The sequence below is a fragment of the Brachyhypopomus gauderio genome, chromosome 9 (genome assembly GCF_052324685.1).
Source record: "Brachyhypopomus gauderio isolate BG-103 chromosome 9, BGAUD_0.2, whole genome shotgun sequence".
NCBI classification, from domain to species: Eukaryota; Metazoa; Chordata; class Actinopteri; order Gymnotiformes; family Hypopomidae; genus Brachyhypopomus; species Brachyhypopomus gauderio.
The window spans coordinates 6,454,745-6,473,198 of record NC_135219.1 but is presented as its reverse complement, the minus strand read 5'-3'; the positions used below and the strand labels follow the sequence as shown (position 1 = coordinate 6,473,198).

General features: G+C 45.4%; 2 protein-coding genes across 2 annotated transcripts; one reads left to right on the top strand and one right to left on the bottom strand.

Moving 5' to 3' along the window:
* The first annotated feature begins 421 nt into the window (after positions 1-421).
* On the top strand, positions 422-10,761 carry LOC143522818 (histone deacetylase 2). Its single transcript, XM_077016690.1, has 14 exons — positions 422-584; positions 1,444-1,556; positions 1,855-1,972; positions 2,067-2,141; positions 3,835-3,973; positions 4,920-5,061; positions 5,306-5,398; positions 5,570-5,678; positions 5,955-6,095; positions 6,368-6,476; positions 7,235-7,365; positions 7,459-7,614; positions 10,174-10,231; positions 10,325-10,761. The coding sequence occupies exons 1-14, from the start codon at positions 530-532 to the stop codon at positions 10,353-10,355; spliced, it is 1,470 nt and encodes a 489-aa protein (XP_076872805.1). The 5' UTR covers positions 422-529; the 3' UTR covers positions 10,356-10,761.
* Positions 10,762-14,084: 3,323 nt separating this feature from the next.
* Positions 14,085-18,042, bottom strand: marcksa (myristoylated alanine-rich protein kinase C substrate a). Its single transcript, XM_077016689.1, has 2 exons — positions 17,229-18,042; positions 14,085-15,921 (listed from the first exon to the last, which is right to left on the bottom strand). The coding sequence occupies exons 1-2, from the start codon at positions 17,322-17,324 to the stop codon at positions 15,253-15,255; spliced, it is 765 nt and encodes a 254-aa protein (XP_076872804.1). The 5' UTR covers positions 17,325-18,042; the 3' UTR covers positions 14,085-15,252.
* Positions 18,043-18,454: the final 412 nt, after the last annotated feature.

Genomic DNA, 18,454 nt, shown 5'->3' with positions numbered 1-18,454 from the left:
GCACTGTTGTAGCAGCAGGGATTCCTTATTGGAGCTGAATGAGTTTAAGTAAGATAATGCTTAAGACTGTCCAAACTGAAGTTCATATATGTCATTTTCTAATACTTAAAATGTTAATCCCATCTTTTAATAATATTTTGTGTGTATACACAAACTTAAAATAGAAAAATTAACACGTATGCAATCCCAGTAAACACTGTCCACTTTTACTTTCCCTACCCTAACTGAATTAGGGGGGCTGTGTGACGTGAGTTATCCTTCTGTCTATCTAAATAGTTATTAAACTATCAAAAACCAATATGGGTTAAATGTAGTGTGTTGTCGAAAAAAAGCAAAGTACATACGATGTAAAAAAATCATTATCGAAGAACATTAGGGCATCTTTGGTTGTTATATCGAAACTGCCGCCTCCACAATGTACATTTGCGCCGCCCACTTTGCCCCATTTCTTTCTTTACAAATTTTAGCGACATCGCCGTTTCTTTCTGCCCGGTTCTCTTTATTTGATCCGCATCAACGCTTCCTAGCGATGGCCTACACTGTCCAGGGAGGCTCCAAAAAGAAAGTGTGCTATTATTATGACGGTAAGAGTGTGTTTTTTTCTGCTCCAGCGTGCATTAACTAGCGCGTTTCTTGTGGCGGCGTCCGTGTGTGAGGAGCTAGCTTAGCCCTCCGAGCTGCACACCGCCGAACAATCGGAACCGCGGATGTTCACCGAAGAGACAATAGTTTGATTTCGGCACTTTACATCGGGTACAACTCGGACGCTTCGTGTTATATTCCGCAAATTGCTCAATTTGAGCTGCCGCGGAGCCCACGAAACAGTTTGGGAGTCTTAAACGGTAATGAATTGGGTAGCTAAGTTGGCTAGCGCTAATGAGTGGGCTCCGCCGTGACCTGTTAGCATCAACGCTAACTGGATCAGAGGCGGCCGTGTCCGCTATTGTGTCCGCGTGGCTACCCTGGATGGCCCGCTGTGGGATGCATCGCCACTGGTACGGGGACCTCTAGTCATCAGGAGAACGTGGAGAAGCTCCGTGTGCCAATTGGGTCATTTAATGTAACTCGAGGTGTCGTTTTACATTGTGTCGCCGAGGCCCAGTGAGCCCGAACAGTGGCGAGCGCACATGACCCGCCAGCCAGTGTACGAGTTATGGACAGAAAAGGTTCCCAGTTATTCACCTTATTTGAGCAAACCTGTCAAACATAGCTACGTGAAGCATGGTTCTGACTGTTTATATATATATACACACACACACACACACACACACACACACACATTAAAGTATGTCATAGTATAAGCCAGTGTTGTTTTTTGTCTGTATTTTACATGGATATTACTCTACACTCTGTTGGTATTCAGGATGACTGCGCAACTATAGTTGGTTCCTGTTGATATTAGTTAAACTGAAATTTGTGTGACGGGCATCCAACATGTTTCAGGTGATATTGGAAACTACTACTATGGACAGGGCCACCCAATGAAGCCCCACAGGATACGTATGACTCACAACTTGCTGCTGAATTATGGGCTCTACCGCAAGATGGAGATTTATGTGAGTTTGTAGCAGTCACACATCCTCATAGCCAATAAATGCACAGGAGCATTTTGCTCTTTAATTGATGCTTGTGTAGCTCACCTGATCCATAAGTTGTGGGGGTTTGAAATTTTGCCATGTACTGTAAATGTAACTTCAATGCTGTGTGAGTTTGTTGGGTTAAATCTGACTGGCTATTAGATCCCATTATTAGATCTCCTGTCTTACAGGAGCTAGAAATGGGAAAATGGCTAGATTATTTGGCAGACATCTCTAAATGCCCTGTGTGTGTGTGTTCTGGTTTGTGGGTGTTCAGAGGCCCCATAAAGCCACAGCAGAAGAGATGACCAAGTACCACAGTGATGACTACATCAAGTTCCTTCGCTCCATCCGACCTGACAACATGTCCGAGTTCAGCAAGCAGATGCAACGCTGTTAGTCTCCTACAAACACACATTTAACAATGCTGTAAATTAATGATAGCTGTAGTTCATGGCACTTCATCTCTTGGTGTTTGTGTGGGTGTAGTTAATGTAGGAGAAGACTGTCCTGTGTTTGATGGGCTGTTTGAATTCTGTCAGCTGTCTACAGGAGGATCAGCAGGTAAGTGGTTATTTTCTAACCATAAACCATTTTTACAGACCAAACTATCAGCACAACACCGTTTCAAAACCTACAGGTCCCTAGAACCGAAGAGAACTGTGTTGTATGTTAGTCATCTAGTATAGAATGAGAACATCCTGTTCATACAGAGCAGCTAGGAAGTATGAATGAGTGCTCTTTAATAAAAGGAAAATTATGAGGCTCAGAGGCATCCTCTAGGGCTGGGGCACATGGGCACAGATCCCAGATGAGCAAGCTGAATGTGACAGTGGCAAGGAGAGACGTCTTGGGAGGAATTAAGGAAGAAACTGGGAGGACCAAGACTCCAAAGGGAGTCTGTCGTATTTGGATGGCCCTGCTAATGATCAGTATATGCTTTATTACATTACATATATGTGGGAATGTGTCTGAGTCCGGATTAAATCTGGATTAAGAAAAGGAAGGCTGTACCCTAACTGAGTGGCTTTTATAATCTCTACCTGTGCCTGTAATCTGAGTAATTCTAGGAACTAAGAGAAGTCCTCCATGTTGAGAGTGCAGTTGATGTGGGTTATAGAGTGTATTGAGTTGACTCAGACAGTGTGAGGCCAGGCCATTTAGTGCTTTGCACTTCAACAAGACCAATTTCTCTACCTCCGACGAGGAAGACCGATCTCAGCAGTAGTAAATGGGCAGGGTGGGTGGTTAGTGCGTTTGTCTCTTAGCACAGGGGTCTTTGGTTCAAGCCCCTATCTGAGTGGAGCTTCTATTTTCTGCCTGTGTTGGCGTGGGATTTCTCCAGGGTCTTTGGTTTTCTCCCAGTTCAGAAACATGGGTTCAGTGAATTGGCTGTCCCTATTAAATGATCCTGGTGTGAATGAGAATGACTGACTGACTGTGTATCTCTGCATGTCTAATAAGCAGTGAGTGGTGGATGGTGCTCTGTCCCCTGGGTGTTGATCACTCTCCCCTCCCCACAACCGGTTCAGTCCCCCAGGGGGCCGAGGTTTCCGGTTGAGAATGTGCTGTGTACAATTGGCTGCTGCTCCACGCTGGCATGTGACTGGATGTAAAAGCTTGTGCATGTGTTAATTGTAAAGCGCCCTTGGGTGCTATGTAAATGTAACTAAAATCTCATTTTACTGACATTATGAATGCAAGTTTCCGAGGAGAGATCAGAGTCAATAAAAAGCCTTTGAGTTTTTACACAGATTTGGGTACTACTGAAAAGCCATCAAGATGTAGTAGAATATTCAATAAATTGTGTCTTGCAGTGTTGGGTCACAACAACCGCCCACCTCTGTCTTACTGGTATGTAGGAGTGAGCTGCCATCCTGTTTTTAGTTCAGATGTGCAGTCCTCAGTGTATCAACATAATCAGGGTTAGCAGATAAATAAAACTAAGTGAAGATTGTCCATGTAAATGTAGACACATGCATCCTTCATCAGAGGATGTTAACAGATAGTTAAACTACCTGTGTTGACATAGTGTCAGGGCTGTGAGGTCATTCCATGTTGGATTTGATAGTGTGTGTCTATATGTCTCTTCATCTCTGTCATTTCTCTTTGATTTTCTTGTCATGACTGTTTCAAGTACAATAAACCCATTAATAATAAGTTTTGTAATAAGCAGACAGATATTGCACTGTGTAGCTGGTGCTGTGAAACTGTAAACAGACATTGTGGTTAATTTTGTGTGTGTGTGTGTGTGTAGCTGGTGCTGTGAAGCTGAACAGGCAGCAGACAGACATTGCGGTTAACTGGGCCGGTGGCCTGCACCACGCCAAGAAGTCAGAGGCGTCCGGGTTCTGCTACGTCAATGACATCGTCCTTGCTATACTGGAACTGCTCAAGTGAGTTCTGCCTCCTCGATTAGACGGATCTGTTGTTTGTCAGGAATGTACTCGTGTTCATCCCTTCAAATTCTACATACATTAAAACCTCACACACACACACACACACACACACACCACCTTGGCAGGGGCTAGGGAAGCAGACAGGGCTGCAGTGTCAAATCTAAGCCCAATTTAGTGCATTTAATATTTAAATGCATTTTCTGAAATTAAAAAGCAAATGGGGGGGGGGGGGGGGAGTAAATTTCAAATGATTTTTAAATCAGGTGATGTTGATATTTGATATTTTCATGTGACAACTTTTCATGTGTTTTTCAAAAGATGTGCAAAACCTCTATTTGTGAACAGACTAGTTCAATATTATTTTAATGAAGGCATAAAAGCAGAAAGACATTTTGAAAACAGCAGTTTATTACTTCCCCGTTGGACAAAAGGTGATTCGTTAACGGTATTTGTTCAGGTTCAAAATATGATAAATATAATGTACTCAAGTCCATTTACTACAACGCCTACTGCGTGGATGCAAATGAACTTAAACCTATTCAACAAGCATGTTCATTAGGACCCACTCTGAAATGACTGCTATGAAGATTCTGGATTGTGAGAGTTTATTCAGTGGCTTTTGATTGGTTGGTTTGGGTTGATTGACTGCTTGTGGATTCAAAAAGTCACTTTGGCTACTTCATTGTATCATCCTACTCTTCTATGGTAGCAGTAATACAGTTTCTCCCTATTTTAACACTGAGTTGATGTTCCCACATTTTTGAAGCTGGAGTATTTTGTAATTGGAATCTAGTATTTAGTTACTGAATAGTTATTGGCTTGTTGGATGTTTGGGTCAGGCCATTGGGATGTTAGCATTTTGCTGGGAAGTGTTTAACCATAGTGTTTATCAGAATAGTCAGGAGTCAAGACCTCCATCTGCATGTCCTGCTGTTCCTATCAGGTACCACCAGAGGGTGCTCTACATTGATATCGATATTCACCATGGCGATGGTGTGGAGGAGGCTTTCTACACTACGGACCGAGTCATGACCGTCTCCTTCCATAAATATGGAGAATACTTCCCTGGCACTGGAGACCTGCGGGTGAGAGCACACAGTTCTCAAACATGTTGATCCTCACAGAGTAGGACCCTTCACCAAAAGAAGACTAAAACAGGATTATTTGACTTCATGTTTAGCATTGTGTTCAAGTATCTAAGATTACTGTAACGTTTGCATTCTATTACTGTTTGTGTAACATGTTACACAAGTAACTTTTTCAGAGATAACCGAAACAAGTAACATTTCAGAAACATTAGTGTAACGTCCAACATTGTGTATTGTGCAGGATATCGGAGCTGGAAAAGGCAAATACTATGCAGTGAATTTTCCTCTAAGAGACGGGATCGATGATGAGTCATATGAGCAAATCTTCAAACCAGTAAGAACACGTGTACAAATACACACGCACATCAGTCATCCTTCAGAGACCACCGGGAAACAGAAACCGTGTAATAGCCCAATTGTTGTAGTCAGTTGATGGGGTGTGTGTGTGTGTGTGTGTGTGTGTGTGTGTGTGTGTGTGTGTGTGTGTGTGTGTGTGTGTGTGTAGGTGATGGCTAAAGTGATGGAGATGTATCAGCCCAGTGCAGTGGCCCTGCAGTGTGGAGCAGACTCTCTGTCTGGAGACAGACTGGGTTGCTTCAATGTCACCATCCGGGGTAAAAACTACACCCTTACACCACCCTCATTTAACAGACATGCCAGCATGCTAAACATGCACGCATTGCCCATACATCACCCATGAGCACCAACACCAGCTTGTTAACACACCATTCTCACTAACACGTTTGTTTCAGTCTTTATCCATTCTCCCTTAACGTTAATGTTACATTACCTTTACACAGCTGTGAATTTCCACTATTTTATCATTTCTAGTTCTTACTGAATAAATCAAAGCTGAAAGACAATTTTTTGTTTGTTTGTTTTTCTTGCAGGTCATGCTAAGTGTGTAGAGTACATGAAGTCTTTTAACCTACCACTGCTGATGTTGGGTGGAGGCGGCTACACCATCCGTAACGTGGCACGCTGCTGGACCTATGAAACCGCTGTGGCTTTGGACACGGACATCCCAGATGGTGTGTGGGGGGTGGGGCTGTGAGTTGTTAGGGGTTAAGTGTGGGTGGGGCTGTATGTATGTATGTATGTATGTATGTATGTATGTATGTATGATTGGGTGGGGGTGTGTAGCGGGGCAGTGATGTAACAATGCAGTGAGCTGCTCACCCCATTAGAGTCTCACTAAAGTTTCTTTAATAACTGTCCAGCAAAACCATAGAAGTGAATCCCCCAGAGTGCTGAGTGTTGTGTCCTCTCCTGCCTTACATCTAAGCTGTGTTTGTATCCACAGAACTGCCGTATAATGACTACTTTGAGTATTTTGGGCCAGACTTCAAACTGCATATCAGTCCATCAAACATGACCAATCAGAACACGCAGGAGTACATGGACAAGATCAAGTAAGAGCAGGAGTCACAACTTACAAGCAACAGAGAAACAGACTGAGGTCCCTCATCAGCAGGCAAAGGAGACGGGAGATAAAATAGACAACTCCTGAGGAGGAGTGTGTGTGTCTGTGGCTGTGTGGGCCCGTGTTAATAAATGTACATGTAGCGTATTTACAGCTGTTTCAGGCTACAGTAGCATAGTTATCTGAATGGTGATTTATCTCACTCTTGGCAAGCATGTATTTGATGTTTATGACTCATCTGTAGGCGTTTGATGGAGGATCCTTTAAAAGGGATGTGGTCTCTATCATCCTGGAGGATTCTGAAGTGATTAAGCATAATAACCACTAATAGCTTTAGCGTAATTTATTTGTAAGATGATACCAAAGAGAAGTAAGCATCAAAGAGTTTCTTGTTGTCTTAACAAAAGATTGTTTATAGGTCAGTGCATCCATTCTCCAAACAGGTAAAATGCAAGCAAGGCATTATTTGTGACTTCCTTAGGAAATCATAGTTACATACTGTTCTGGAGGATGTCATTCTCGCTACAACTACTTTTAAGCCTTAATATCTGTAAAGGATGGAGAACCTCAGAAGAACTTTGCTTGTCCAGCTGATGAAGGACCTCTATCTGAAACATACTGTTTCTAAACTACATAGCAGTTACTTCTGTGAAACTCCTAGACACACAAGAATCGGGATAAAATGGTGCATCCATGTGTGTGTGTGTGTGTGTGTGTGTGTGTGTGTGTGTGTGTGTGTGTTCTTAGGCAGCGGCTGTTTGAGAACCTTCGCATGCTTCCTCATGCCCCTGGAGTTCAAATGCAGGCCATTCCAGAGGACAGCATTCCAGATGACCCAGGGGACGAGGACACGGAGGACCCGGATAAACGCATGTCCAGTAAGACGCACGTCGGTTGAGGGCTCTTCTTTTGCTGTTGCCAGAGTGTCTGCTTTCCTTCCACCGCAAACGTGTGTGTGTGTGCGTGTGTAGTCCGTGCGTCAGATAAGAGGATCGCCTGCGATGAGGAATTCTCTGACTCTGAAGACGAGGGAGAAGGTGGGCGCAGGAATATTGCCAATCACAAGAAAGGAGCCAAGCGAGCCCGTGTGGAGGACGACAAAAAAGAGGGAGAGGAGAAGAAAGCTGGTAAGAGAAGCCACCTCAACCCCACCCATGCAACCCCATCTACCCACCACAACCCCACCCATGCAACCCCACCCACCTCAACCCCACCCATGCAACCCCATCTACCCACCTCAACCCCACCCATGCAACCCCATCTACCCACCACAACCCCACCCATGCAACCCCATCTACCCACCTCAACCCCACCCATGCAACCCCATCTACCCACCTCAACCCCACCCATGCAACCCCATCTACCCACCTCAACCCCACCCATGCAACCCCATCTACCCACCACAACCTCACACGCCCACAGGAACCCAAAAAGATCATTTGTTTCCGTAATTCAGTACAAAAAGTGAAATGTATATGTTATATAGATTTGTGATCTATTTCACATGTTTATTTCTGTTAATGTTGGCTTACAGCCAACGAAAACCTAAAGTCATTATCAGAAAATTTGAATAGAAAAGCATGTGCCGTAAATGCACTAAATACTTGGTCGGGGTTTCTTTTGCACAAATTACTGCATCAAGGAGTCGGCAACCAACTTTTGTCAGTTGGTCAAGTTTTCTGAGATAATGACTTTTTAACACATATATAATCACATATATATTATCATATAGATCGCTCTGTTCGTTGTGAATCTGTATAATCTGCGTTTCACATTTTGTCTTGAATTGCTGAAATTAACTTTTTGATGATATTCTAATTTATTGAGCTGCACCTATAACTCTCATCCCTCCTCTGCACATGCCCAAACCATCTCTGTCTTGCCTCCATAACTTTAGCTCCAAAACGCCTGCGCTGTCCCTCTGTCTTAATCTTGTCCATCCTCGTCTCTCCCAGTGAGAATTGTAGCCTCTTAATCTCTTCCTCCTCCAGCTCCGTCTCCTTTAGTCAGTGCCAGGACCTCCAGGCTGTACACCCTAGCAGGCCTCACTACAGTCTCAGACGTTGACTTTGGCAGTTACCCTTCTGTCACAAATCACTGCTGCAAGTCTTTGCCACTCCAGCCGGCCTGCGCTCTTTTCATATCTCTTGTCACATTCTCCATTACTTTGTACTTTGTTTTTCTCCATTACTTTCACCCCTATTCATCCACTTTCACCACCTCAACCCCTGGCAGCTTAACCTTTGCCACCATCCCATTCATACACAGGGACTCCATTTCACTCCTGCTAATTCTCATTCCCCTCCTTTCCTATGCACATCTCTCCATCATGTCTTTCCAGGCTCTCCTCAATCTTGCTACAAATCACAGTGTTCTCTATGAACCTCATAGTCCATGAAGAATCCTGCCTAACCTCATCCATCAGCCTGTCCATTGCAAACAAGAAAGTACCCGACGCCGACCCATGATGCACTCCCACTTCCACTTTAAACCATCCGTCATTCCTGCTGCACATCTCGCCGCTGTCACACTATCCTCACACACATCTTGCACCACCCTCACATACAGTATTCCTCTGCCACTACTGATTTCCTGATCCAACACACAGGTTCTCTCTCAGCACCTTATTATAAGCTTTAGATCAGCTACTTTTCCACTCTTCATTCTCTTTACAGGTGTCTTCACGTCTTCTTTGGTAAATCTTGGTAATATGGCTTCTTTTTTTTTATTCCCCGTTTATTTTGTACTCTTCCTTGTTAAACTTCAGAACTCTTTCCTGTGTTGTGAATCTGTTCTCCTGGCGCCAACCTACAAAACACTGAGGGCAAATTTATACTACTACATATATCTACCCAACACCTCTTCATGATCTCTCTTTCCTTCATCACCATGCCCATTGAGGTCAGATCCTTCACAACTCACTCTCTCCTTTGGCTGTCCTCTGCAGCACTTCCTTTAAATCTCTCCAGAAATCTCACTTCCACAACCCACCTGTGGGACTTGCACACTGATGACATTCATCAGGACTCCATTAAGGTCAAGGTTCATGACCCAGTCAGACTCCGTTTTGGACTTCACTTCATTCTGGATGTCCTGTGTACTCCATGCCGTCTCTCCCTTCACCAGTCATGGTGCCCACATTCAGCTTTCCTGCTCTCATTTCCACTTTCTTACCCTTCTGCCTTTCTATCTTCTCAAAGACATTTTCCCCTGTTGCTCTTTCTCCTCGTTAGCTCGACAGCAGAGTTTGTGCCAGTACCCAGTGGTACTAGTGGTAGTCGTTGTTAATCCAGTCCTTGATGTTAATGTGATGTGATATGTTAATATGACTTTCGAGCTGCATATTTGAGTTGCCACAGTTTTTACCCCGGATGCCCTTCCTGACACAGCCCACCCTGTTTACCCTTGCGTGGGACCGGCACCATGAGTGTATTGTTATGTACATCCTCAATGGCTACATTACACAGCACCCCAGTGTCCAGGAAGGTTCTTGCATTCTCAGATCTCACTTGACTGTTGAGTAGTTCCATCTCGCTTGAAGCCCAGCCTGCAGACCAAGCCCTGCTGAAGCTTCGGGTCCCCGCTGATCACAGCGAATCGTCTGATTCCGCTGGAGCATCGGCCATATCGATGTGGTTACCACAACGACCTTTTTTGCTGTAGCCGATAACGTGATTTTCTTTCAGAGGTGAAGGAGGAGGAGAAGTTGAAGGAGAGCAGCTCTGAAAAGCACGACTCAAAAAGGTAAAGTGCAGGTTACTGTGCAGTTTTGTGCAGTGCAATGGTAACAAAACGTGCAGTGATGCTGTAATAACTGCTGTACATTTTATGTTTCAGCGTGAAGACTGAACAAACGGGCAACTCCTAAACTGGCCACTAGATGGCACAATCTCTGCTTCTCTCTTTGTCTTAGCAGAAAGCCTTTCCACCTCGAGGCCCCTCCCTCAAGCGTTATATTTATTACTGTGTGCATGCATGAGTGAATGTGTGTGCATGCACATGTGTATGAATGTGTTTTCTGATCTTTTTCTTCATTATGTCACTCTGGCTTAAGTTTCATGTCTAGCTGTTCCCTGAAAATCCTGTAGGACTCTCCACACCAGCAGGGGACGTTTCTTTTCTTGGAGGGGGTGGTAGAATATGATGGGGGTGGTAGAATATGTTTTTGATGTTTTAGAAAAGATGTGAATGTTCTTTAGAATACATCCAGCAATGATTTCTTATTTGTTTAAATTTGATATTTTGCATTTGCATATTAAAACTGTTTTATACTATATTTGCTGATTGTGTTCTATTCATGGATGCTGGGTGCTCTGTTCAAAGTGCACTGTGCCCTGCACACTATGCGCTGTAGTTTAGTAGCCACACCTCTCCTTGGGTGCTTGACCCCCTCCCTGTGACCACTCCTCCAACGCTTGACCACTCCTCCAACGCTGACACCCTTATGGTCACTTGCCTGTCAGCAGTAAGGCCAAAGTATCTCCATGGCACATTTAGATACTTTCGGTTAGAAATTCTGATATTTCAAGATTTTGGAATCGGACAATTAAATAAATTTCACTATCTTGCAAGGACGCTGAACATAGAGTATTACATTACATTTACATTACATTATTTACTGGGCAGTCATGGCCTGGCGGTTAGGGAACTGGTCTTGTGACTGGAGGGTCGTGGGTTCGATTCCCAGACCTGAGGCCATGACTGAGGTGCCCTTGAGCAAGGCACCTAACCCCAACTGCTCCCCAGGCTAGGGCTGCCCACCGCTCTGGGCATGTGTGATCCACAGCCCCCTAGTAATCACTAGTGTGTGTGTGTGTGTGTGTGTGTGTGTGTGTGTGTTCTGACTGCATAGATGGGTTAAAAGCGGAGGACAAATTTCGATTGGGGTGTAAAAAATCACAATTGACAAAATATGGCACATTTCATTACATTTACAAAGTGCTTTACAGTATAAATAAAAGAAACATTTACACTGCAGTTTTTGTTCTGCAAGCTTGTAAGTCTGTCAACTCGTACATCAAACACATTTTCTCCCATTTAAAATAACTGAAATAGATTTAATCCATTCAAGCCCCGTGAAACATCCTCAAAGCATCCTAAATTATGAAAAAAGACATGTTTTTAATTAAGGAACACGTTTAGTACCGTATTCTGACCTTGGAGACAGATGAGTGGGACTAACGGGTAAATTGGGGAGGGATGGATGCAGCCACTGTAGACACGTAAACTAAACCGCGCTTTCCTAACAATACATGTAAACTAAACCATATGCGCACACATTCAGATTTGCAATTGGGTTACAGGTTGGGTACACCAAACAAGCCATCCAGTACCAACTCTGACACAGACCAATGGTGGGAAAAGGTTTACAGGAATATTAGACCTCTGTGAGCCACTTCACAGCTTTTGTTGCTAAGGTGACATGCTGTTGCTGGGATGTGAGTGTAAGCCCTGGCGATGGCCCATCAGTGACCAGGAGAGCTATGCCCTCATTGGCTGGGCTGGCAGGGCTAGGTCCCTCTGTCCTGGCTGCTCTGGGCAATAGTCAAAATCAATTTTATTTGTATACCACTTTTTTACAATAGTCATTGTCACAATGCAGCTTTACATATGTTTGGATCCAAGCCTCTGTTGAGCAAGCCGAAGGTGACAGTGGCAAGAGAAAACTCCCTGTAGCAACCGGAACTGAGACTCAAAGTGAATCTGCATCCTCTTCTGGTCAGCAAAAGACACCACAATAACAATGTAAACGTTGAGCAGCAAACAGCAAAAATAACAAAGGAAAAACAACAACAACAAAAAACTGGAAGAATGTCTAGCATAGTTTTCTAAAAGTCTTAGTCTTGGTCCGCTGGGTGCAGGTATGTCCGTGGGGGGTCGAGGGTGTTGGGAGGTAACAACAGGACTCAGTAACAACAGGACATCAGGAGTAGCTTTACTTCAGCAGAAAGACAGAAAAGATTATTGGGCATGTCAAAGTACAGAGAAGCGTAAATTGACTATCCGGCAGATCTAGCTATGGGAACACAGCTAAAAGGGCGCAGCCAGAAGGTAGCGTGGCCGTGAGGGCTCCCTGGGACACTGGCACACTGCCGCTGTCGTGCGTGTCTGATAGCACATATAGCACAAGTGAGAGGTGAGTGGCTACTCTTCAGAGGATCCCAACATGCCACCTGAGAGCAGTGTGTCCCAGAATGTAGGAACAGTGGAGACTGCTCGTATGATGGTGTGCGATATATTCTCATATTTGAGTTAATTCTACAGTGTAACTGAACATTACCAAATATGACCTGCAAGCTGAATCATGGTACTGTGTTTGTCTTTGTCTTTTTTACATGGAACATACAATAGACTCTTAAAAATTCCACAAATATGTAGTGTATTGTAGAGGTGCTTTTCTCTCAGCATGTCTTTAATAGAGCAGGTGTATCAAGAACATTTGTCTGGATGCTCGTGTTTTTAGTAACACAATACACATACGGAGTTGACACACACTCGGGTCACAGGTCAGTGGAATAGGTGGTGTTGGCAACAAGGTCCTCTGGTTTCACAGTGTGACAGACAAAATCAGCTGCAAGGGCCCGCAGCTGGACTCAGATCAGGAAGGAGTGGCTAAACCAGTGTGTGATAAGGAGGGAGGAGCTAAACCAGTGTGTGATAAGGAGGGAGGGGCTAAGCCAGTGTGTGATAAGGAGGGAGGGGCTAAGCCAGTGTGTGATAGGAGGGAGGGGCTAAGCCAGTGTGTGATAAGGAGGGAGGGCCTAAGCCAGTGTGTGATAAGGAGGGAGGGGCTAAACCAGTGTGTGATAAGGAGGGAGGGGTAAAGCCAGTGTGTGATAAGGAGGGAGGGGTAAAGCCAGTGTGTGATAAGGAGGGAGGGGCTAAGCCAGTGTGTGATAAGGAGGGAGGGGCTAAGCCAGTGTGTGATAAGGAGGGAGGGGTAAAGCCAGTGTGTGATAAGGAGGGAGGGGCTAAGCCAGTGTGTGATAAGGAGGGAGGGCCTAAGGCAGTGTGTGATAAGAAAGGATGGCTGAAAGTGTGTGATGACTCTACCCAGGGCTGGAGTGGGCTCCTTTTTCAGGCCTGGAGTTTAATGCCCAAATCCGGCCCAAAATTATTTTTCCCTCCCAATCGGCCCAAACTAGAGATTGACATGACCATGTGGAATCCTCCCAAATCTCCCGATTAGCCACTCCGGCTCTGACTCTACCTAACACCTAACTTTCTCCTGTCTGCCGTTTTGAGTGCTGTGTGCACACTTAACAGATCCATCTCCTTGAAGTGAATTTGCCACATTGGTTTAATGCAGTCGAACCTCCACAGCTTACCATCATACTGGAGTCTTGTTTTAAGCCTAAGTGAATCAATGGAAAATCATTTTATATTTTAAAATCACATCAGCTTTAAAGCTCAGCTGTTCTTAGCGTTACAGGAGACTAAACCTTCCCAGTTGATACCGGAAACTAACTGAGCCCCCCCCCATCTCTGCCTAGTTTATACAGGAGACCCTGACCCCCAGTTTAGCAAGATTCAGGTGTAGCTAGTCCACCTGCAAATATCTACAAATGAATGTAAAACAAAACAGGACAGCAGCTGATGAAATTTTATTCACATTTATTTTGCTTTTAATGTGCTCACAGAAGTCCGAACACCTCGAGCAGAAGTTTTAATAGCAAATTTTTGTAAGCAAAGTTACATTCCATCTGTAAGTCAAATTGGTCAAAAGCTTCTCCAGTATTTACAAAAAGGAAAGGGACAGACAGGCTGCTACACAGACACTCTGTGTCTGTAAGATTCTTTAAAACCAGGGGGGAGGGGGAAGCCTCGGCTGCAGTCATCACAAACCACAGTAGAAAGTCACAGCTTGAGTTCAAAATCACTTCAAAAGGTCTTCCAGGATGATTTTTTTTTATCTTACAAAAATGAGCTTGGTGGTAAAGAGCTGCATGTGCTTCTTGAGATCAAGATTTGATTTTTACAATAAATCACAGTTAAAAACGCCCTCCTGTACATACTTACACGCGCATACGCTTACAGAACCAGCAGGAGTCAGTGAGGCCTACCTCTCCTCTGACTGAAAGACTAAAGACCAGAGCAGAGACCCTATTGTTAAAACGACGGCCTAAAAACTAACGCTGGGAATTGGTATTCAATGTTTTAGAGAGAAGAAAAAAAGGGAAAAAACCCCACAAAACAAACCCCAGACTTTAGTGTTGCATTCTGCAAGGAACATAGTTGGTCACTCTTCTTCATGTACAACTACTCTTTACAGCATAGTCTGTGGCACAAATAACAGGCACCGTGGTGCCAGCCGTGCCCCAACCCAAAGCCCCTCCCCTTCATCTGCATGTCAGCCCCGCCCATCCTAATCCCATGGGCATGTCCATACATTTGACAAGATTACCGTTTTGTATTAAAAAAAATAATACTGATACAAAAAATATACGGCAAAATGTAGAACGTTAATTTTCTTGTGTTTTCACCACACCCTTCTTTCATGGTCTGGAGTTGTCCTGAGGGTGGAGGGGGTAGGGAGGGGATAAGACAGAAAAAGAAAGAAAGAAAGCAAAAAAAAAAAAAGCTTTAAAATATCCCTGGTTGCAGACAAAGTTCTCCAAATCTGCTGCACCTGGAACCACTCCAACATACAAACAGGGAACATTTGTTTTGTCCCCTTTTCCTCTCTCAAGTTGTGTGTACGTGTATATGTGCGTGCGTGTGTGTGTGCGTGTGTGTGTATTTGTGCGTGTGTGTATGCGTGCATGCTACTCTGCTGCGGGCTCAGTGGTCGTATCAGGACTGGACACTGTCTCCTGGCTGGCAGGTGCTTTTTCCTCTGGTTTGGGCTCCTCCTCCTGGCTGGGGGCGGGCTCCGCAGCAGGCTCGGCTGGTTTCTCCTCGGCTGGTTTCTCCTCGGCTTTTGGGGCGTCTGTGGTGGGGCTGGCAGCGGTGGCCGGCTCCTCCTCGGCTTTCTCCGCCGGCTGGGCTTCCGCGGGGCTGCTCGCAGCCGCCCCCTCGACCGCTTCAGGCTCGGCGGGCGTGGACTCCTCGGCCGGCTTGGCCTCCTCGCCCGTCTTCACCTCCTCGGCCGCTTCGCCCGCGTCCGCCTTCGGCTCCTCTTCCTCCCCGCCGTCTCCGGTCTCCTTCTTGGTCTTCTTGAAGGAGAAGCCACTGAGTTTGAAAGACTTCTTGAAGGAGAAGCGTTTCTTCTTCTTCTTGGGCGTTTCGTTACTGGTGGAGGGCGCGGCCGCCTCGCCCTCAGTCGGAGCCGGAGCGGGAGACTCTCCACCCTCCTTCTCTCCGTCTCCGCTCTTCTCGGCAGGCGCGGCTTCACCCTGCTCGTCCGGCGCGGCGCTGCCGTTGGCCTGCACGTCCTCCTTCACCTCCGCGGCTGCGGGAGACGCATCACCGTTCACCTTTACATGGCCGTTCTCCTGCCAGACACACACACACACGGTTACCACACACACGGTTACCACGCATAATCCTATTACACACACAGGAAAAAGAACACATTGTTTGCTCCATGTGGGAGATTTCAAGGCTTTTGTGTGGAGAGTGAGAGAGACGTGCACACTGTGTCTTGCACTGCAGTGGTCTGAACTACTACGGGAAGTGCAGAACCCAACCTCACTGCCTAAACTCCAGAGAAAAGTAGCTGAAATGGATACTCCACGCGGTTTCAACCAGATATTCCTCCTGCTCAAAATTGTTATTCCAATACCAGAGTAAGGGGGCAGTAGATACCACGAAATAAACCCAAACGATGACTACGTACGAGTTAAGCACAAAACGGCGTTTACAATTGCTTTACTTAATTTTTGTACAGAATTACAGAAAGTACATAAAGTTTACGCATTTGTAATTTTGTAAGACCGGGTGGCTCTGTCTGGTAGGACATTTTGCAACCATGAAACCCGATGGTAGAATTAGGTGTGTTCGCCGTAATGGCCGGCAGGGGGCGACGACTCTCCTATTCGAAGGAACCGAAGCGCCAAACAGAAGCGGCAGCCCACGAAATCTTCACATGCTCAATAATGTAAAACAACGCACCTTGTTACCCAGCAAGTAACAAAAAAAAATTCGCAGTACAAACAAACCAAGCGTATTCACATAAAGAACGGTCCTTAAATCACAACATCGCCGAGGACGCGCTCCGAGCGGCCGCCGTCCATTGTGTCCACAGCATCTCTCCCAGTGCGCGAGCGACAAAGGCGTGGTGAGGTGCGCGCTGGCACAGCCATTGTTGCCTCCAAACCCTCCACCATCACCCACACATGTATCCAAACCCCATAAAACACTACTTTTCTGCGTGTGCGGCGGCCCAGGTCGAGGAAATAAAAATAATAAATAAAGATGACAATAATCGAGCTACTGATTTCATTCGTTCACTTTAGTTTAGTTACGACCTGTAAATCTCTCATTAGACAAAAGAGCCAGTGGCGACAGTGCACGGCAAAATGGTGCATTTGAATACATTAAAGACCAAACAAACGCATCAACGTAAAACAAAACTGTAAAACGCTAAAAGTAATTTCATGATATTACCAGACGTTTAAACAACCCTACACTGATTGAAAAAATTAGGCGCTACCGAGAATTTCGGCAAAATATTGAAACATGGTGTGTGTCGCATCCACACAATAAAGCTCCGGCAAAGTCCTCGGCGCAAAACTAATCAGACCAAAGACCATACAAAGACCATAAATAAATGAGCCGTCTGGTTCAAATCGGTGATTACCTGTCCGTTGGTTTTAGAGGGTGAGGCGGCTGCCTCTCCGGGTTTCTCTGCGACGGTTTCGCCTTTCGCAGCTGCCTTGGAGAATTGCGCTCCCATGCTTTCACTCCAACAAAGACTCGAGCGATGCAAATACCCAACAAAGACCACACGCTGTTTCCCTGTGCGCGCGCTCCTGCAAAACTCAACCCTTAACAAAGTTAATTTAGGACGCAATTGAGGTCCAGTCTCAGTGAGCAAAAACGGTTAGAACACAAAAAACGCTCGCAAAGTAAGGGAAGTAGTAAAATCCCACAACTGTGACTGTGTCGCTGTAGACAGCGCGGAAAATGGAGAATTTCCCCTCGTCGCTAATAAGATGCGGAGTCCAACGCCCAAGCGACGACGTGAATGGGCATCCCGGGCGATGACGGCATCCGCTCCCACCACCGACCAATCAGCGCCCTCGCGCCGACCGAGGGCGGGGCTTAAACACCAGGCGAACAATAGAGGCGGACAGATCGTTGCAAATATGAAAATATCAACTTGTCTCCGTGTTTTGTGAGGAAAGCATAAGGGAAGGTTCATATCATGACGTTATCGTTTTATATGCATGCATTTTTGTTTTTGTTAGCTACATCAGATGAAATAGTGGTAAAGTGTCTGGCATTTTTCGAATGCCGTCGGTATTTATGGTTTATATTTCACTTAGTTTCTGTAAACATTTTACTCGTTGCAGGAGTACCGGGGTGATTTCGCGATATAATGTTCGTTCGGTTTTGGATCAGCTCGCTGACTGACCGCAGTAGGCGGACCGCTCGCGTGCACACAACATTTGAAACGTGCTTCGCATTCAACAGCAAGCGCTTGTCAGCAGGGGGACGTTTTACCGGCCCGTTACCCGTCTTTACCGGATCAGTTGAAAATGTGCAGCCTTTTTTCAATTTCCTGATTTCTTATCCAAGGAGTTGCAGCAGCTTGTGCTTGTCTCTAACATCTTTGTTTGAATGTAGCCAGGAGGAGCGAGGACGGTGCACGGAGCAGATGTCTACCCTCAGCCCAGACAGGCACCATCCTGGCGCTCCATCACCGTTATAATGTCCTCATATTACATGGCTTCATGTGCGTCGAGGGTGCCATCTTGTTAGGGGTGTTTAAATGATGTTTGGTCTTCTGTACCCCATGTGCGCGAGGGTGGTGCAAACAGGTTTAATAAGAGCCACATAAACCCAACACTAGGCGGGTGTGAG